This window comes from Pararge aegeria, chromosome 8, assembly GCF_905163445.1.
Source record: "Pararge aegeria chromosome 8, ilParAegt1.1, whole genome shotgun sequence".
Classification (NCBI taxonomy): domain Eukaryota; kingdom Metazoa; phylum Arthropoda; class Insecta; order Lepidoptera; family Nymphalidae; genus Pararge; species Pararge aegeria.
In genome coordinates this window covers 18,686,539-18,707,779 of record NC_053187.1, presented here as the reverse complement: position 1 = coordinate 18,707,779, position 21,241 = coordinate 18,686,539, and the positions used below count along the sequence as shown (strand labels likewise).

The window sequence follows — 21,241 nt, the reverse complement described above, 5'->3', positions numbered from 1 at the left end:
GTGAGGTTGTTCACAGCGAAACAAAATGAATGAAATGTATGTGTATCTACTTTATTCCTGAATGAATGGTTCACCATCATCATATTGACCCATAAACGGTCCATTAAAGGGCACGGGTCTCCTTCCATAATGAGAAGGGGTTAAGGCCGTAGTCCACCACTGGCCGGAAGTGCGGATTGGTGGACTTCACACACCTTTGAGAACATTATAAAGAACTCTCAGGTATGCAGGTTTCCTCACGATGTTTTCCTTCACCGTCACAGCAAGTGATATTTTTAATTACATAACTTAGAAAAGTTAGAGGTGTGTGATTCGAACTCGGCACCCGAAAATGCAGTCTAGCTCCTTTCTACCCACTGCGCAAGGCATAGGCAAGATTTTTTTCAGTAAATCGTTTATATTATATAGTTTTTATGAATATATCAATATAAGATGTACAAAACGTGCCACATTGTCGCATTAGGACATCTTTGTGCTGTAATGACAAATATATATAACATAGAAAAAAATATATGTTTATTATCTATTATATCGGTACATGATAAAGTAGTTTTTTTTATGACAAAACTCTTGGGAAATTTCACTAAACAATAAAAATGGATAAGTTCACGGAGTTGCTACGTAGCATTTTAGGTCCCGTTTCAGTTTGTAAAACTCTTTTTAATATTTGAAAACATGGTACCAAACCAATTAAGGAACCCAAAACCGATCATACCTATTGCTTGTTTCATTTAAGCCAATAAAAATGGAAAAAATATAATTTTTTAGTGCACGTAACTTTTCACGGAAAATTAAGCTTTACTGTAAGTACAAATTAGATAAACTGAACTATAAAATTATTACTAATGGAGGTCACAGTAAGTCTGAGAAACAAAACTATGTTTAATTTAAGGTTTTCTTTTTATATATAGCGTTTCTTTCTGCTATTTCGACCATATGTTACTATCACGTACCAACACGACTCCACAGCAGCGTGGTGGTGATTAACACCACGCCGCCAAACCCTTCCATCGGGAAATGCCTTAACTCCACCATTGGACTATTATAGACTCTTCATGATGATGATCGTACCCAATTGTTTTCGTACTAGCCTGATGAAGGCTAGACAATTCTTAAAAGCAATTATAAAAAATCTGTTAGCTATCATATCAACCACTGTATCTTTAGATCGAATAGATCGACAGGCAAAAGCATCACACTATTAGTTTTTGGTCAATATTGAATTACCATAAGGACCAAGGCGTCATAAGATCGCATAAAAAACTCACCCTTTCAATAGAAGGCCGGCGACGACGAAAAAATTCACTTATCCCACACGAATACATATTTTGACACAATTGAATTTGACACAGTCACGTTCAATTTAACTTTTAACACTTAATAACTATTCGTAAAACACAAAAGTTAACACAGTCAAGTACTCGTAAGTTGGGTAATTTTGCTTAATTCCGTGTAATTTTTTTGGTCAGGAAAAATAGCCTTTGTTAAAAATGCTTATACCTTAGTTACTTACTTTAAAATCACACTTACTGCCCACAAAGCTTATTTTTCTTTGGCTTTTATAACATCAAAAAATGTAAACGGTTAAAGCATAAATTATAATATTTATTTTAGTGTTGTTAAATAAAAATCGTTGTCTATTTATATCTAGATATAAACAAACATGAAACAACCAAACCTTTTTAACACATAAAAAAATCGAAAAATAAACTACTGCGATAAAATTAAACACATTTTGTATTTAAATAACAATAAAAGCTATTTCGCGATGACCGTAGAAATTACAGTGAAAAGCAAACTTACCAAACAGTTCTGCTACGTGTGTTTAAAATAGCACGAACACCACAAATAAGGTAAACAATCTAAATAACATTTATTTGACCAAAGAAATAAGGTCGACGATTCGTCTTGACATTGCGTTAAAGACGGGCGCAGTCGGTAGCATCTCGCCATATTAGTGTTGAAGGTAATCATTAGAGTGACGTTGATACAGGCTGATACTCAAACTTTATTATAAACATGTAAAACTAGTTATCTGCATTCGGTTTTTACATTTTAAATTTCAATGATTAATTTAATTTTAATATTATTTAGCACAATACATAATGTTAAATTTATAATATAATATTTAAGATAAATCAAATTATATAATTGTGCCGAGTTCGAATCTCAGCACGCACAGCACAGCACCTCTAACATTTCTAAACTAATAACTTACTTCAACGGTGATGGAAAACATCTACATGCCTGAGAGTTCAACATGTTCCCAGAGGTGTTTCTAGTCCACCAATCCGAACTGGGCCAGCGTGGTGGACTACGGCCTTACACCCTTCTCATTGTGGGAGGAGACCCGTATCCTGTGGGTTGGTAATGGGTTGATATGATGATGATGAAGAATTTCCAAACCACAACACAACACACATGTAATCATAACATCGTATAGTTGGGAAACCGATTCTATTGAAGATGCTCAATATATAAAAAAAAAAAAAATATTCAATACAAGCATTGCTCTTTGATTTTTATTGGCTTCTTAATATTTTTTACTTTTAAGGCAAAAGGTAGTAAGTTTAATAGCTTTTTTTTTGTCTCCGTAATGATAACGCTTTAAAAGACAGATTAATCAAAATGCGAATTATATTCGTTATCATAATAATAATTATGCTAACGAATCACTGCTTGGCAGATTCTTAGGTTTAACATTTTTTTAGGTACTACTGGGCTATTTCGATATGGTTATTATTTAAAATTGAAGAATGTTAAAATCGTTCCAGCTGCGGCTATCAACTTAGCGGCAGCTTAAGTAAAAATACATTTTTAGACGAACAGTAATTTTATATAGTGGGTTTTAATTAAATAATTAAACTTTGGATAACTATAATTCTATTTATTTCAGATATTTTAGTAAATTCATAAGCATTTTGACAAATGCGCTAATAATTCTAATTTAATTAAAATTGTTTACAAGAAATAATTATAATTATATTTCATTCACAGCCAAAGTTCATGACATTGTGCTGGTGGTCATTTTGATATAAAGACGAGTTTATTTTCAATACATTTCAGTCCAACAGTCAGATTAACGTCGAACCGAGCCGAGGTCAGAGTCCTCCAGGGAGGACTTCAAGTCGACGTCCCCCTCTTCCTCCCCGAAGTCGTGGAGCCCTGGAGCTCTTCTCATCGCGAGTTCTCACGCTCGCCCCCGGTGACGCCATAGCAATCCTTCAGGTGGTTCAAGTGTCCATCTGAAAATCGATACATTTCAGTCCTGAACCGATTGGAACGATGCAAAGATACCTCCCGGTGTCTCAGCCTTAAAATTCTATTTTTATCAAAAAAGTCCAAATTAATTTGGACTTTTTTGATAAAAATAAACAAAATATATAAGGAAGTCCAAATAGAAATCAGCCTGTACCCAGCTAGAATTAGTTTAAACCGCCTCGTACTCGCGGGAACCGAAACATTTAATTGTTGGTAATTCCCTACACTGCGACAGTCGGCGTCGTGCCGACCTCCACCGAAGCGTAAAAGATAGCAGGGGGCAATTATTGTGTAACAAAAACATCTGACAGCTTGTATTTTTCAAACAGTTTTTTCTTTTCAGTTGGCAGCCGCTTGGCGCAGGGGACAGAGACCATGCTTCCTGCGTTAAAGGCCGTGGATTCCCGAAACTTTAAAAAAAAATGAGTGATGAACATGAATGTTTTTCCGTGTCTGGGTGTTTATCTGTATATTATAAGTATTTTTTTTATTATATTCATAATAATATTCATCAGCTATCTTATTACCCATAACACAAGCTACGCTTACTTTGGGGCTAGATCGCGATGTGTGTATTGTCAATGTATGTTTTTTTATTTTCTTTATTTTATTGCTTATTTCACTAGGTAGGTAATGGTTAGCCCTTAACTGCAATCTCACCTGATAATAATAATAATATTTATTTATTTGCCAAATTGTGGGTACATAACAAGTAAACATTTAATTAAACAGTCCCTTCACAATCGACTGTCACAGACAGTGTGCAAATGTTTTAAAAAATTAAATAGCGATTATCTACGAGTTATGTTGTGATACTATTGGTAATGGTTTTTTTTTCATTTATTAATAAAGCGGTGATAGCATTATGGTCCTCCCTTTTTAACGATCCCCGGCACGCAACTCTAAATTTTCGTTGTTTAATAGTAAGTATCAATAGAAAAACATTCTGAGGATACATGAATGCCTGAGAGTTCTTATCGTTCTCAAAAGCGTATTAAGGTTACCAGGCCTGTTTACCTGGCCAGCGTGGTGGACTACGGTCATTCTGAGAGGAGTAGGGTAAAATTCTTTACGAGCTAAGCCGCGGGCAGACAGCTTTGAAATTTGGTATGCATGTCACCTATGGTAAAGGACATGTACTTTGTATTCCAATCTCTCAAATAGTTCCCGCGGTAAGATTAAAAATTGTTAACAATTCTGAATTCCACGCAGACGAAGTCGCGGGCAGAAGCTAGTGATTATTAAAGTCATTTAATAATAATATAATTAAAAAAAAATATTGTTCAATAAAACAAGTTTCATTAAATCTGCACAATAGGTATAACTTATATTATTCTTATAATTTACTTGGATAAATGAACAATGAGCAATGAACTGTCCCTAAGCTAGGTTTAAACCTGTGTTACAGGCGACAGGGCTCTCCTTATAAATATTGCTCGTTTGTGAAAAAATGAAAGACCTGAATATGCAGGTAACGCTGGTAATCTTAATTGGCAATCATATACTAGGTTTCATATTTTGAACTTTTTATTATATTTATAGAAGATTACGATTTGTGGCAGTGTGTTGTGTATGAGCACGTGTGCGTGTGTGTGTGTGAATTTTACTAACTTTTTGTTATCTGTTTCTTCAACAGTTAATTCAAGTTGTTTTTGAGCGAGCGAATGAAGTGGATGCTGGCCCTTGATAAATGACGACTTACGTAAGACGACCATTACAAGGAATAGACGTTATTGTCGTGTTTATAGACAGGCATAGTTGCTGCTATATTTGATATCTTTAGACATTTAGCGAAATGTAAATTTTTCAAATGTCTTTTAATTTAAATATTGGATAGAAGCAGGCGTTACTTTGCGGAATTCCATGATATATTATGAAAATGCTATACTCCGCGAAAAGCAGGAGAATCTGTATGATTTAATTTATAATTTCGCCGAAGATCTGTTTGGTATGAAGTATAAGGATTGGAGAAATTATAAATGACACCACACAGATTCTCCTGCTTTTCGTGGAGTATAGCAAATTGAGCTTCATTTTCATAATTATCTTTTAAATATAGATTCATAAAATCTGAAACTTATTCATGAACTAGCGTCCCTGGTAAGTTCCAAATGCAAACTTTCTTGACCAACAGAATAAACGAAACGAAACGAATAAAGAAACGAACTGAGGCATCGACTCACCAGCCTTCCTGAATTTTTTTCCGTTATCTAGGTGCTAATCGACCAATTAGGTACCTAGTAGTAGCCTTGGGCTCATAACCTAGACCGTACGGAGAGTATCTCGACGTGATTGAATCAGAAATGTGGAGACCCTTAGAAGATCTTGAGTTACTGACATAGCTCAGCTCAGTCGCGAAGCTGAAGTAGCAATAAGCGGGGCATATAGCTCAGAGAACCGTTGGACTTCGGTCCTAAGGTGCTGGAATAGCGACCCCACTGCGCACACCGGTAAAAGCAGCGTTTGTTGGCCCCAGACAAGGAGGACAGCAAACGAGTCGCAGAGAGCCGCTGTAAACAAGCTACCCAGAACCGTGGATTTTGGAACTATGATGAACAGTGGACGTCAATCAGTTAAAGTGATGATGATGGTGATGCCAGCATGGGTGTCTAGTTAATTCGGTTAGGTTAGGTTTTTCATTAGGGCTCGCGGATGTGTGCGAAAGCGTTCCCGTGGCCCAGCCCCCAGGCGACTGGTTAGAACACCGTGGGGTTTCAGTCGGTACGAGTCCGACAATCACTGTGCCCTTCCTTGACGCGGTGGTATCCATGAGGATTTTCCCACGAGAAAAAAAATTGACGACCTCCTTGGCGAAACAGTGAGCGCTGTGAATTTAAGTAGGAGGTCCCGGTTCGATTCCCGGTAGGGGCAATATGGGAATTTATAATTTTTGAATTTTCTCTGGTCTGGCCTGGTTGGCAGATTTGGCCGTGGCTAGTTACCACCATACCGACAAAGACGTGCCGCGTAGATTTAGTGTTAGCCCGCTACCATCTGAGACTGCATCATCATTTACCACCAGGCGAGATTGCAATCAAGGGCTAACTTGTAGTGGAATAAAAAAGAAGAGGTTCTTCATAAGGGTTTTTTTTTAAGAAGTTTGATAGTGGGATTTAGATCTTAGTCTAAGCTGCGTTTCGGCGGGATACCTGTAATGCTATTTTTTAAATTAAGTAGGATGCATGTCAGCCCTATTGTAACCTAATAAACATTAACTTTACATTTTATCAGCAAATAATCTAAACAAGTGGGTAAGTGCCTTAATGTTTTAACTAGGAGCTCATAGGCTGTCTGCAACTCCCCGTCTTATCAATGCATACCTATATATGAACTAAGTGCATTCATGGATAACCCACGGTTATCGACTAGGTATGTAGGTATGATAAATTGTCCATCAAAATGTGATTATTAAATGATGACTGCGATGCTTATTTATTAACCTTGCTTAATCTGTAATTATTAATTTTTGCACTCACTCGTGTGTCATTTATCACGTAAACAAATAAAGCAAGAATATAAAAAGTAGATTATGCATGTGCATCTTCTTCTTGCCGACTCCTATCGGAGGTTGGCAACCATTAAAGCTAACTGGACTTTGGACGCAGCTGCATGGACCAAGGATCGCTACTTTTCTCGAACCATTGGCTTAAATTTTTTAAGCAAAAATCTTCTTGAGTGGTCTTTTGCCGGCAATTTTTACCTGAATAAGAGCTGAAGGAGGTCATATTTTTTCTCATAATATGACCAAAATACTCTAACTTTCTTTGTTTAATAGTTTTAGTGTGCATAAACAAGTATTTTTCTTACCCATCTTCTATCTATCCGAGCCACAGGAGAGAGTTGATTCATATTCAAGTACCTACCAGGCTTCACGACATTGCCACTTTAGGTTCCCAACTCAATGAGCTATGCCGGTAACTCTTGTTCTTCTACAACTCTACTCATTTCTGTTTCGGTAGGGAAGAGATACTCCGAACATAGCTCTGTCCAACAATCGCTACTGCTAAGTGACTCAGATCTTATGAGGTTCATAGTAAAAAGTCACGTTACAGTTTCATGTAGTGATAGCACAGTGGGTAGGAGCTCGACTTTTCTTTCGGGGGGCCGAGTTCGAATCCCAGCACGCACCTCTTTTCTATGTTCGTTTTAAGTAATTAAAACATCACTTGCTTCAACGGTGAAGAAAAAACCTCGTGTGGAAACCTGTATGCCTAAGAGATCTCCATAATGTTCTCTAACGTGTGTGGAGTCCGCCAATCCGCACTGGCGCAGCGGGGTGGACGGCCTTATTCCCATTCTTATTGTGGGGGGAGACCCATGCCCTGTAGTGGGCCGGTAATGGGTTGATATTATGATGACATAATTGCTTTTGAAGCAAGAAAAGGAAATCGTCTTTATTGTCAAAAATTTATGTAAAATAATCATTTGTAGCTGTTTGTTTTGCTACAAATATCTCCTGAACCTTCTGAACATGGCGACGTGTTCTTCGCCTTTCGGAGGTCGCCGGCAGTACGCCCTGACGCTGCCCGCCAATTCCTCGAAGGGTTCGGCCCTAATGATCACGGTGAAGTACTTGTGGCCGGCGCCTCCGCGGAATATGATTGGTATGCTCCCATTCGTTTCCACCGCTATGTGGGACAGCTGGAAGTTTAATTCCACTTGACTTAAAAAACCTTAAGGCAGAGTGCCTTAAGGTTTTACGGGGTAAATTTCTCTTTTTCTCTGTTGCCGTATACCCCCGTTTATTATTACAAGTATATTATTGGGATATAACTCCACTTGTCCGCTAATCTACTCGGAGAACTGTGCGAGACGATAAAATGGTGTCGTTTCCCCGAGGAGAAAAATGTCTCCTGCCCATGCTATCCATACTAACATTTTACTCGATTTGGAAAAGATACCATTACCATTTTATCGTCTCCCACAGCTTTATCATCTCTCCGAGCATTGCGCACAGTGAAAAAAATAACCAATATCACTAATTGTATTACTTTTCAAGGGATATAATATTTGTAACCTGCCTAACCTGCATAGAAAGCACGGCTGGCGCTTTCTATGCCAGCCGTGCCGCCTTCATTTGCCGTGTATTTTAAGGAAGCACCAATTTAAGATAATAATCAATATAAAAGAGATTTCTGCACGAAGTCGTTTGAATAATTAAAAAATAATCTCAAAAATCATTGACTAAATATTTTATAAACTTTTATTAAATTTAAGGCGCAGATGTATCAATTTTTATGTACATAAACCTCAAATTGACACGTCTAAACATAGTGCCGTTTAGAAGAGATTATTTAATATTTTGGCTCTGGCAATTTAGTTTAGATATTTGTGTACTTAACCTAATCTAAATCATACCGTCAGTGGAACATAATGCTTTGAGACAAGGCAAAGACCAACGCGTCTGCGGTGATGAATTCGCTCAACAACAATCATTGTATGCTTCGTCCAAATGATATGAGAGATACGCTTGCTTATACCACCAATCACAATGTGTTGTTTGTTTACTTGTAAACTCTTAACTGTAGCAGTAGTAGTAGAGCTTTTTGTGTCAGAGCTCCTCTGGGAAGTACTACCACGATAATTATTATTGCCGCTTAGCAGCATTGTTGCAAATTGTATACAATTTTACAATAAATTACCGGTTGATATATTGGGGATGTCCCTAAAAAAGTTCAGCGTTTGTATTAAGCGAAAGCTTATAGAAAAGTCCTATTGTAGTATAAAGGATAATGTAAACGATAAAAAAGCTTGGGTGTGAACTATTGCTCTAACCAGGTTGCTTCCTAAATATTTTCAAATGACAATTCGAGATGGTGATAACAAAAAGAACACCCGGTTAAGTTTGTTGTGGGCTTCTTCTCAGACCAGAGCGCGTTTAGTTTAGCCTTAAGTTTTAAGTTTACGAATGTAGTAAGCGCCATCACTACTCATTCTCTCATTTTGTATGTATTCTGCAAAGTATTGCTCTGCTCATAGGCAATGGCTTATTAGGTGGCATGAAAAAAAACTTACTCTAAAAAGACTGTTTCAAAGAGAATCTCACAGTGCAATCAAAAACTCCTTCGCAATACAAATGGTGTCCACTAGTTTTGGACGGGTAGTGAAATTTCTTGTTGTAAACCCTTCTGTCTTCCTTGTTTCTGGTACCCTGGTACACGCTCCTGTACGGTGGTCGCACGTATATCGCTGGCTTTTCTGAAGGAAGCTTTTCGGGGTACGGGTAACCGCCATTTTTAATTCTGCAGAACGCGAGCGATTAAAATTCTTAAAAAAATATAAAATGGGATTAAGAAAAACATTGTATGAATGCGAAAGTTGGTTTTTGGTTTGACCTTGGATCTCGCAGCAACAAGGTAAAGGATCGACGTAGTTTTTGACAAATAGGTACCTAATGGTTTATTGGCTGGAAAATGAAATAGGCAAGCTTTTTTTTGCGGAAAAAGAGCGGGGCGGCAACGGACTTTTATCGAAAGTTTGGTATTAAGATATTGGACTATACATAGTAGATATACATAGGTCCTTTTTATCCCGCTTAAATTACCTATAAATTATTTTCCTGTTTCACTAAACAATTTTACATATTATTCAACTTAGAATTAAGAACACACAGACACCGTGTACACGACTTATATTGAAGCATCAAAAACCACTCCACTTTAGAAGTGTTTCTCGAACTGCATGCAATAATTGTTGAATGAGGGTTCCTTATATTATGAAAATAAAGCTTAATTTTCTATACTCCGCGAAAATCAGAAGAATCTGTATGGTGAAATTTATAATTTCTACAATCTTCGGCAATGTAGGGTACATTTCGCCCCGAAATCGAAGCATCCTCAGGAGATGTTGACTTTACTATAATCTTAACAATGATTTACATTAGGGTATAGGGTACATTGCCGAAGATCTGGTAGGTGTGGAGTATAAGGATTGAAGAAATTATAAATTACACCACACAGATTCTTGTGATTCGCGGAGTATTCCATTCCAGAGAATTTCCATAACATATCATGGAATTCCGCAAAGTAACGCCTGCTTTTATCCAATAAAGTATGTATGTTATTAAATCTGTGATATTTAAACATAAAATCATTGGAAGGCGGATAATTGGAAACTCGCACGCGAACTATAAGACGTTTTAGTGTATCTAAATAAGTAATTTATGTCAGCTGATACCTACTTACTTGTAAATAATGGGCTTTCCCAAACCATAGCGATTCACTATTTCATAATTAAAACTTTGATCAGCGCTCACTAAATAATCCAGTGTAAAGATAATATACGCCACCACCAACATAATTAAAATCGAAGCATCCAGCATTTAAATCGAAGTTATGGCCAAGATCTTTACAAAGCCAAAGAATGGAATCATAAAGCTATAGAAGATAATATTTCTCCTTCCACCAACTGTCACACATTAATTCGATTCAAATGGCATGAAGGCTTCTCAAGGTGCAAATTCAAATCAGTTGTTGTTCATCGGCCTGTGTTTAATCACTGTGTATCTTAGTTTCTAAAACCAATATCAATGGCACGGGCATATTTTAATTAAAAATTAAATCTTGTGTAAAATTTATGTGGCGTGCGTAGCTAAGCAAACAATGTGGCACCTGTAAAACGGTTTATTGCTCTGCGGTTATTGTTATGACGTTTTTATCGATTAGAATACCTACTTGTGGGACTGTGACCTCACGTGCAATTTATTTTTAGGGCTAGCGTCCGAGTAATTTTGTATCGTAGCGGAGCGTATCTATTGTAAAAGTGCGATGTAACCACAGACATAAACGATATCTATAAACGTTATGTTTAATAGGTAGTAGAAGTTGTGATAGAGCTCGTCCAGTAAAGTGCCTACTATCGGCACCTACTATGCTTATTGTTGTCACCAAGCAGCATTGTTGTTCTGTTCTGCTCTAAAGGGATTGGTTTCCGATGTAGCCACACGAGGCTTGACACCTACATCTTTGATCAGTTTCTGCGCAACAACGTACTGGAACGCTAAGCCGCTTAGTGCCATGTTCTTGTCGTAGGGTGGTTACTAGCCTAGCCGAAACCTCCTACCAGACCAGACAAGAGAAAATTTTGGAATTAATAAATTCCCAAATTGCCCCTGCTAGAAATCGAACCCCACCCGGGTTAAAACCGCAGCACATACCGCTCCACCATGCAATGATCGTTTAGTACAAAATTAATACACGTCAACTACAGGAACACATATTACACAATACACAAATATTCTTGTCCATACGGCGGAAAATCGAACGTTGAGCCGTGGGTAAAATGTAAACTTTTCGCTATTTTGTTAGATCGTTAAAAAAAAAATTATATAAAAAATTACAATTTACTATACATAAAGAAATACAAACTAAACATTGTTATATAATTCTATAATGTCGTTACCTTAGTACCTAATAAATTGAGAATAACAAACTACTAATGAAATTATTGTATGCTGAAGAGCTTATCGTACCTGTATTACCTTTTGTTTTCGATTTTTTTGATTGCATCTCAAAATGTTTTTTAAATCCTTCACATGGATAAACAAAACGCTAGCTGACATTGACCGTGACGCTGATAAGATTTGACAATTTGACATCGATTTGTCTACCTGTCAAATGTCAATTAATTTTCAGGATTTTGGAGCTTGAATTTCCCATGAATTTTCATTGAATTTAAGTTTAAAATCGTTTCAAAATTATGCGTAATGTGTAGATCGTTATTGTAGTGAATTAGTCTAGGAAACCTTTCTGATTTTATGTTTTGTTATTATACTTGTGCGACAATTTCTTGATGCTAATCAACATGGACGGTAAATGCATTTTAATTGGCCTTTCTTTTATTAATCATTCAGCATATTAAGTTCAGTTGTTTAATTCAGGTCCTTCAGCGAAAAAATCAACTTCATTCGAGACTTTGGTCATACAAAACATAGGAAATGTTTGCGATCTCAAGGCAAAACTGAATGAAATAATTTGTTCAAGCAAAAACTACGACTACGATGTTTCCTCCTGTCTCAAGGCTCTGCTGAAGAGTAGCGATCAAGTTATAGTGCTGCTTACCGTACAAGCGATATCGGAACTCGCGAAATGCGAAATAAAACGTGAATCATACGCCCAAAGGGATGTTATTGAACCTATTTTGTCCTTGTTGAACAAAGACCTTACTTCGGAAAATATAGAGCTCCATAAGCAGTGCTGTAGAGCTTTGGGTAATCTGTGCTGTGATAGTGATAAATCAAGAAAGATATTACTTGAATACAATGGGGTTGCAACCCTAAATAATATATTAAGAATCTCTACAAGAGAAATAAAGTTACCTTTACAAGAGATCAAACTGTTTGCATGTAAAACCTTATTGAATTATGCCATTGGAGGGTTTGAGTTCTCTGACTCCTTGGTCAAAGGAGGTATAATAGATAATATAACAAAATTATTGTCTATTGAAGCTGAGAAAGAGGTGATGGACGATGATTTGGTGTCCACTATCTTGTTAATATTAAGTGTGGTGAATGATAATGATTCAGAGCTATTGTACGAGGAGGAAGTCAATCTCACAGTGTTCCATGTTTTGAAGGAAACTTCTAATGTTGAGGTGTCCGAGCTGTGTTTTGAGCATTTACATACTCAGGCTGAGCATGGTAAGATTTTAATTAGATATTATACACTTACATACTAGGAATGGGCATAGTCCAATATTGTTATTGTAAAAGCATGTTAAGTTGGTCTCAGATATATAAAATTACTATTCATCGTGCTTTTGGGCTGTCTGTCTACAGAACAGAAAAATAAAACAAAAGTTAGTAAAATAAATAGTGTAATTTTTGTCTTTATTTTCTATGGACTCTCTTATTTTACTATGGACAAGTGAGCTTTTCTTAACATAATTCAGCAGATGTATTTTTTCCTTAATCTTGCTTTAACTGAGCTTTGTTGCAAATGCGACTATTAAACTCTGTTAAAGCCAGCAGAGGTCTTGATATGATGAAAAAAATTCATAGTCATGTTACATATGTCATCACTAACTAAATTAAGGCCTGCCAGTCTATAATGGAACAGTGGAGGGTCTAAGTTTGAAATACCACTCTGCTATGAGACAAGTGATCTTGTCCCAGCAGTGAGACAATTATATTAGTCTCAACTTTTCCGTACCCTGGAAAATATGTTGTCTTAATTGCAAATTAAAGCTTGGATGTAAGATCAAAGTCAAAGTCTAAGTCAAATATTTCTTTATTCAAATAGGCACATAGATGGCACTTTTGATGCGTTATATACAAAATGTGTACATAGCAGTGAGTAGTGATGGCGATAACTACAATCGTAAACTTAAAACTAAAGCTACGAGGGTTCCAATCGCGACCTGGTCTAAGAAGAAGCCCACAACAAAATTAGCCGGGTGTTCTTTTTGTTATCATCATCTCACATTGTCATTAGAAAATATTTAAGAAGCAACCTGGTTAGAGCAATTGTTTACATCCAAGCTTTTTTATCGTTTACGTAATCCTTTATACTATAATAGGACTTTTCTATAAGCTTTCGCTTAATACAAACTTTGAACTTATTTAGTGACATCCCCAAGATATCAACCGGTAATTTATTGTAAAATTGTATACAATTTCCTTTAAATGAATTGCTTATTTTGTGTAGTCTAGTGTACTGCACTGCAAGTTTATTTTTGCTTCTAACGTTCAAATTATTGATCAACATTGCTATTATAAAAAATAGTTAACATTAAACTTTTACAGAAGTTTTTTTATACTTCCAATTGAAATATTTAAAGCAGAACACACTTTTATAAAACTTGATTATCCTTAACATTTAGAGAACTGAACTTCAATGGGTTATGTCGTATATTCATTATCATCATCATCATTCCAACCTATGGACGTCCACTGCGACATAAGGCATTCTTAGAGAGTTCCAAATACCACAGACTTATGCAGTTTGGGTTCAGCGGCATTGTCTTATATTAGAAGACTGTAAACTTAAGTAAAATATCTGAAAATATTGATTTCAGATTCAGTGAAAACTCTATTAGCTAAAGCAGGTGGAGTGAACCTGGTATGCTTGCGTCTGGAGCAGTTGCTGCAAAAGCATCATGCGGGCAACTTGAACATGGAAGACAATGAGATTGATACTGTCATGAAGCATGCATGTGATTTGATCATCATGGTATTGACTGGAGGTGAGATCCTAAAGAAATGTTCAAGTAATTTTGTAGAGTAAGTGAATAATTAAACTTTTGATAACTATAACTATGTGCCTGATATTTTATTAAACTGGTTATAATTATATTTGATTCACAGTGTATGTTACAGCCTATATTGTGCCAGTGGATATTTTTTATAACTTTCAGCCGTGTGAGAGACTCCCGACAATGCATGGATTACCCTTGGTGTCTTAGTCGTTTTCAGAAAATAATCCTCTTTAATGATGTGAGCAGTGTGCAGAATATTAGCATACACATTATTATGAGTACTTACTGTGAAACTGCTGAGACTTATCTCTGCAACCGAAACGCTAATAGTATTTGAGAAAACCACTGCCAAACTTTTTACTGTAAGAAATCAGATACAGCTCTAACATCACATACAAAATTAAAATCAAGTGACTCCTGCCACTTTATATTAGGTACGCCTCGTTTAGCGTAGGTACTATGAGCAGGTACATGTCATATATTATTTTGATTAGGGTTGTCAAGAAGTAAGCGTTTAAATGTTTTGAATTAGTTTGTATGGAAAAATAAATATAGTTCTGTTCATTTAATATATTTACAGGGCGATTCCTTATGAAATGTACTTATGTACCCTTCAACAGTATTTCGTTATTCGTTTACACTTTGTATATATTTTTATGTCTTGCTCTGGTAAATAAACACAATCCATTCCATGTGACGTCCCAGATGAAGCCATGGACAGTCTGTACGCGGACGGGGAGGGCGAGGTGTACCGGAGCGCCGTGCGCTGGCTGCGGGCCGGCAGCCATCAGCTGCTGGCGACGGCGGTGCTGGCCGTGGGGAACTTCGCGCGCCGGGACGAGCACTGCATCCGCATGATGAGCGACGGCATCTTCGACAAACTACTCGGTAAGTAAATGGTAGCTTAAGCGAAACACATGTAAGGTCTTTTTGAAACGGTTTTTCATTATTATTGCACTTGGCTATTACGTTGGTTATTAAGATGACAAACTGTTTTTTTAAATGTATTTATTTCAAACAAACACATTAAAAGTAAGCCATAGAATACAGATAAAGTCTGTGATTTTCACACTAGGATTTTTGCCCGACATTGCCTAACAATTTTTGCCCGACCCGAATTTCGACTTTCGAATTTCAACGTAAATAAAAATGACCAACGAGTCTATACAACATGAAACCGAATTACGAAATACTGTTGAATGGTGCATAAGGAATTATAAAATATTAAATCAAAAGAATATTTATTTTTCCATACAAACAAATTCAAAACATTCTAAGTGTTTACTTATGACAACCCTATTGAAGATAAAAGACCGACACGCGCATAGTACCTTCGCTACGCGACGCGTACCTCATAAGGTGATTTTAATTCACTTGATTTTAATTTTGCATTTGATGACCATTCCACTTTAGTAGTGGTCACTTCATTCCATTTAGCAGTTGACAGTAATTATTTTACCTCTAATGTTCAAAACGCTTACCATAAAATGGGGAAAATGTGAAATTAGACGTGCGCGGGAGGATTCGACTTATTTTGAACAACAAACTGAATTAGGGTTCTGTATGTTCATAACTATGTGCTTTTTATCATTACAGACATTTTCGAACAGTACAATGACAGTGTGTCCCAAAACGAGAAAAACCCCATAGACAAATCGACTATAACCAAAATCCAACATGCTGCATTGTCGGCTTTGAGAAACCTCACCGTGCCCGTGGCGAATAAGAAGTTAGCCGCCATCCAAGGCAGGGCTGCACCGATTTTGATTAACGCACTGCCTAATGTTGAAGATCATCACGTGGCCTATAAACTCTTGGCGGCCATAAGAATGCTAGTTGATGGACAAGGTTAGTGATTTTCTTTTACTCAATCAATTTCATACGTGTTACTGAAGATGTTAAGACTTCTACTACTAAGTTTTTTTTATTTAATGCCTTAATACGACCTCATCTTGAGTACTGTTTAGCATGCTGGAATCCGAAATACAATGTGTACATTGATGCAATATAAAGGAATTACAGTACCTAATAGAATTTACCTCAATATTTGGACGTCGATGTGAACGACAAAATATGCGTGAAACACAAAATGATAAAATCTTTATATAAATGTTTTAGTACCTACCATATTTTTTCCAAATAAAGAATTTGAATTTGAATTTAATAAATTTGTGCGATATATTAAACGTTGGCTCTTCTCGATAGAAACTGCTTTCCGAACCAGTCGTAGAGTCACTACAAACAGACATACTTGATGTTTCAAAAGTGCTTATAAAGTGGGCCTACTTGAAATAAATGAATTTTGAACTTTTTTTTGTCGTAATTTAGTATTTGATCATAGTATATAATCTGCTTCTAAAATTGCTTTGGAAAAAAGACGTGATTTTAGTGAAGAAATGGTGTTATATAAAATAACACATAGTTTTGTGGACTTCCCACTTCTTCTAAGTAATACTGAGCAACTATTTAATATTAAAATAGATTTAAATAAAAATACATTTAAAATAATTAGTTACTATTAAAGATCGTCACGTTAGACGATCTTTAATAGTAACTATTTATTCTGACATCTGATATATATTTCTACTAACATTAATTAGAATCCTGGAAGCGTGTATTTGTAACCATGTTTGTATGCCCTGACAGGGCCTCATGACTATGTAAAGGCATGGATGCAAAATAAATAAATAAATGCTCGACGTAAACCTCTCTTAGCTTGGGCCAGATGGAAGACAAGGTATTCGGCGAATAACTTTTTATCTTGTGAGTGTAATGCTTTCAACAGCAAATATTGTGAGACTTAAATTTTTCACGTCAAAATTGGCACTTTTAGGAAAACAATTATGGCAAAATAGGTATTATTAGGTTTTTAAAGTTTTTGTTTGAATTTAATTTTGTTGTATAATTTTCGCTTGGTACTTAACTACCTAAAACCTAAGCAATTGTGGTTAATGTTATCGTTTATGTATAACTAAGTTTTGGAAACTTCGTTGGTTTATGTGATATAAAAATACGGCATTACTCTTATTTGTAATAGTACTGTTTGATTCCCTTAAAAAGCTAATAAATAAACTCATTTTATACAATGAACTAGCTATTGATATTCGTTCGCGTTTGCCTTCGTTTTTAAAGCTTTCGTAGGGACCGTTGATTTGTGAGATGTGTGGCATTCAATTAAAGTGTACTTCTGCAGGTATTTTTTAGATCTTAGTTTTAAAATGGGGTATAGGTACTTTTCTTTTTGAAAATGCCGTTTTATAGATATGGTAGATACTTCCGAACATTATAGGGCAGTTTTTGAAGTTATACGTCCATGGGCGCGTTATGGAAAAATTATGAGAGTATATTTTTACGATGTGCGGGAACACCGTCACAAAAAGTTGACACCCTGAAGTTAGCTATAAGGTTTGACAGTGTACACTTTCAATTGCCAAAGTCTACGGGCTCACTCCGGTAATTTGATTGATTCAATTGTCCAAAAATCTCAAATGTCAATGCTGAACGATTGTGAGCGTTTTTGAGTCAATTAATATTCCAAATTTAATTATATTTATTTCCATTTTTTTAAATTATGTACAATTATTTAAATAAACTGTATTTAAAACTAGATAATGCGATATTTAATTGTAAGTACTAAATACCTTTTTTCTATTGTGTCGTTTTTTCTACAAACGTAGGCTGAAATTAAGGCAAAATATAAAACTTTTGGAAGGATTTTGATCTCGCCACGGCAAAGAAGTATAACTTCTCACGCGCGTACATGAGTGCACCCACGTTTTGTTGTGTCAGCGGACGTGGCGCGGCAGCTGGCGGGCGACGCGGCGGCGCTGCGGGGCGTGGCGCGCTGGGGCGGCGCGGGCGGCGGGGGCGGGGGCGCGGCGGCCGAGGCCCCGCGCCTGCTGGCGTGGGCCGTGCGCCTGCTGCCGCGCTGCGCCGTGCTGCACAACCTCCTGCAGGTAGCCGGCCCCGGGGGGTACTACGTCTCCCACTTCGTCCCCGATGTCGTCGAGCCCTGGGGCTCTTCTCATGGCGCCCGCTCCCCCGGTGACGCCGTAGCAACCCCTCAGGTTGTCATCGGCAGTTTTTAAACACGGGCAAAAGAGAGATCGATATCAATTATGTCAAGCATAATTATTTAAATAATTTTTTAACAATATAAAGTCTTTTTTTTCTTCGTGTCTTATATATAACTAGCGGACCCTAGCGCCATCTGTCGGGCTGATTTGTGAATCTAAACCATCCAGGGTGCCACCCAAATGCATACCAAAAAATTCATTCAAATCAGTCCAGCCGTTTAGGAGGAGCACAGAAGAAATATATATATAAAGATGTAAATATTGTTGTAACTTTTTAGTGTAAAGTTTATTTTCAAATTGTTAAGAAAATTGTAGAAACACACTTACAAAAAGAAAATCTGTTTTTAATCACTAAAATTTTATTTTATCAAATTTGTTTTCATTTTTTTTTTAAATACTTCACACTAAAAAGTAATGAAAAGTTTGTTAAAGTTATAAGACAAGTTAGAAAAAATGAAGTGTCAATAATATTCTACATAAATCTCTAAACGAAACTAAATTGACAGCTCTAAAAGTAGTTCCGTCCTTTAACACTATGAAGAACAACTTGAGAGGTATCGTTAGAGGTGGTCATCGGCAAGTGTCAATCCGAAAATGAATAATGACCGATTCAGTTTGCTCTGAGAGCGAACAAGTGTGCAATGTGAACTTCGCTCAAGGGCGTTAGGGCTACCATTCTGGACCACGATTGGAAGTGTGGTACAAAAGTCATCAGATGTTCTTATTCTAACTAAAACTAAGCAGTAATATGAGATTTCGTTTCCAGGCGGAAGGCTGTATATGTTGCCTCGTGAACATGCTAGTGGCATCTCACTCCGTCATGCAGAACGAAGCTATCCTCGCTCTCACTCTGTTAGCGGTCGCACCTTTAAACGACCAAAGTGCAAGCAGCAACCAATCAGAAATGGACTTTAACACCCAGTTAATAAAGTCCGAAATCGGTAAGCACATATCTGTATTAATCGAGACGAATTGCGCTAAAATGCCAATACAGGTCGCCGAAAACTTGATCGCGTTTCTCGACATAACGTCAAAGGATAACACAATAGTTTCCGACTACAAGGATTCCAAAGTGCACGAAGCTCTACAGAAGTTCGTCGAAGCGAGAAACGATCTCAGCGATGATTTGAAAGCGTGTATTGGCAAAGTTATTAAGATTGTATCGGATAATACTAAGGAGTGAAGGTAGTTGTTAATCGTTCAATGAACAAATATTTGGGCTTCGATCAATAATGTACTAGATCTACAGTCCCATACTTTAAGAGAAACAGTTTGGTTTTCATACTTTAAAGGTTTTTACAAATAAAAGCCTACCTTTTAAAATGACAAAGCGCGATAAAGCACTGATTGACTATTTCAAGGTTTTTTTTAATATTATCTGTTGTGTGCTTTTAAAATATTGAATTTTAAGATTTATTTTTTTATTCCACTACAAGTTAGCTTTTCACTGTAATCTCACCTGGTGTTAAGTGATGATGCAGTCTAAGATGGTAGCGGGCTAATCTGTTAGGGAGTACGATAGTCATACTATTCACTTATAGATGTTTCTACACGACATCGCACCGGAACACTAAATCTAAATCGCTTAGCGGCACGTATTGACTAGCCACGGCCAAAGCCTCCCTCCAACCAGGCAAATTGACAACTGATAGCAAATCTATTATATTATTGATCGAAGGATGTGAGTAGGGGATATGCGTACTTTATTTTATTGCAAACCTTTAGCTGTATTTATGGCCTGTATTAATAAGCTAACATCGAGCTAAAAACACGTTCGCCAGTTGGGTCTTTACAAGAGATTTGCCGATACGTGAGAACCTGTTCTTAGTTCGATGTCAGTTTTTAAACTAGGGCAAAATAGACATGTCATCGACATCAATTATGTCAAGCATAATTATTTAAATAATATATTTAACAAAATAAAGTCTTACTTTTCTTCGTGTCTTATACTTACATAATGTAAACATTGTTGTAACTTTTTAGTCTATTTTCAAATTGTTAATAAAATTATAGAAACACACTTACAAAAAGTAAATCTCTTTTTAATGTTTGTTTGTTTTTATTTTAGCAAATTTGTTTTTATATTTTTAAAACATACTTCACACTAAAAAGTAATGAAAAGTTTGTTTACATTATAAGACAAGTTAGAAAAAATTGTGTGTCGATAATATTGTACACGAATCTCTAAGCGAAACTAAATTGACAGTTCTAAAAGTAGTGCAATCCTTTTCACACTCTGAAGAATAACTTCAGAGGTTTCGTTAGAGGTTTGTGTACAACACCATAAATAGCCTTACATTTCACTGCTGGACTAAAGGCCTCTACAAACGGCAGGGTTTCCCTGTAATCACCGCATTGAGGAGATGGGCTGGGGATCGCAGTAAACGGTAGTAGTAGCACAGAGAATGTTGCTGCCCATTCTCAGTAGCATTCCTTTAGTCGCCTCATATGACACCCGCGGGTGGTGGCTACTGTATTCTGAGCTTCCGTCAAAGCACACATGTATACGACATTTTTAAGTCAGTGCTAAGTAAAACATAAAAATTACATAAAGAAAGATGTCTAACTAATAAACATTTTACTTGGCACTGACTTAAAAATGTTGTAGAAAATATTTAGTGTCGAAGTCTGATTTTTTTATTTTTTTTTATCGGTGTATCTAACATCCTTTGGCTTTTGACACCTTAAGCTATCAGTAATTATTGATCATT

The 21,241-nt window shown here is 36.5% G+C and overlaps 3 protein-coding genes across 10 annotated transcripts in view; 1 reads left to right on the top strand and 2 right to left on the bottom strand.

Moving 5' to 3' along the window:
- The window catches only part of LOC120625613 (uncharacterized protein ZK1073.1), a 76,100-nt gene extending 74,146 nt beyond the window's left edge, over positions 1 to 1,954 (bottom strand). The window contains exons 1-2 of one of the 6 annotated variants that reach the window (XM_039892689.1): positions 1,804 to 1,954; positions 1,269 to 1,556 (exon numbers count right to left, since the gene is read on the bottom strand). In XM_039892689.1, the coding sequence (XP_039748623.1) occupies positions 1,269 to 1,325 (57 nt within the window). In that variant the 5' untranslated portion in view covers positions 1,326 to 1,556; positions 1,804 to 1,954. Of the gene's footprint in view, positions 1 to 1,268; positions 1,557 to 1,803 lie in introns of those variants that run through there. The other 5 variants (XM_039892691.1, XM_039892690.1, XM_039892692.1 and 2 more) reach the window with 5 other exon arrangements.
- Positions 1,955 to 7,662: 5,708 nt separating this feature from the next.
- On the bottom strand, positions 7,663 to 10,821 carry LOC120625616. 3 transcript variants are annotated; one of them, XM_039892698.1, is made up of 3 exons: positions 10,442 to 10,821; positions 9,308 to 9,503; positions 7,663 to 7,902 (listed from the first exon to the last, which is right to left on the bottom strand). In XM_039892698.1, the coding sequence occupies exons 1-3, from the start codon at positions 10,471 to 10,473 to the stop codon at positions 7,705 to 7,707; spliced, it is 426 nt and encodes a 141-aa protein (XP_039748632.1). In that variant the 5' UTR covers positions 10,474 to 10,821; the 3' UTR covers positions 7,663 to 7,704. The 3 variants fall into 3 exon arrangements, 2 of the variants coding, with proteins under 2 accessions (XP_039748632.1, XP_039748631.1); XM_039892697.1 differs by having other exon boundaries at positions 10,446 to 10,558; XR_005658821.1 differs by lacking the exon at positions 10,442 to 10,821 and having other exon boundaries at positions 7,841 to 7,902; positions 9,277 to 9,388.
- Positions 10,822 to 11,884: 1,063 nt separating this feature from the next.
- LOC120626086 (rap1 GTPase-GDP dissociation stimulator 1-B) lies at positions 11,885 to 19,933 on the top strand. The gene is made up of 7 exons (XM_039893375.1): positions 11,885 to 12,070; positions 12,140 to 12,898; positions 14,275 to 14,442; positions 15,160 to 15,342; positions 16,051 to 16,302; positions 18,244 to 18,410; positions 19,297 to 19,933. Exons 1-7 carry the CDS (start codon positions 12,052 to 12,054, stop codon positions 19,711 to 19,713), a joined length of 1,965 nt encoding a protein of 654 aa, XP_039749309.1. The 5' UTR covers positions 11,885 to 12,051; the 3' UTR covers positions 19,714 to 19,933.
- The last annotated feature ends 1,308 nt before the right edge of the window (positions 19,934 to 21,241 follow it).

Excerpts from the sequence above, each read along its gene's own strand:
- LOC120625616 (XM_039892697.1), bottom strand. The coding sequence starts at position 10,558 with ATGTTGGTGGTGGCGTATATTATCTTTACACTGGATTATTTAGTGAGC. Across the intron at positions 9,504-10,445 it reads GGAAAGCCCATTATTTACAA|AATTAAAAATGGCGGTTACC; the intron begins GTAAGTAGGTAT and ends CGCGTTCTGCAG. Across the intron at positions 7,903-9,307 it reads AAGGAGTTTTTGATTGCACT|CTGTCCCACATAGCGGTGGA; the intron begins GTGAGATTCTCT and ends TTAAACTTCCAG.
- LOC120626086 (XM_039893375.1), top strand. Across the intron at positions 14,443-15,159 it reads CATCATGGTATTGACTGGAG|ATGAAGCCATGGACAGTCTG; the intron begins GTGAGATCCTAA and ends GTGACGTCCCAG. Across the intron at positions 16,303-18,243 it reads AATGCTAGTTGATGGACAAG|CGGACGTGGCGCGGCAGCTG; the intron begins GTTAGTGATTTT and ends TTGTTGTGTCAG.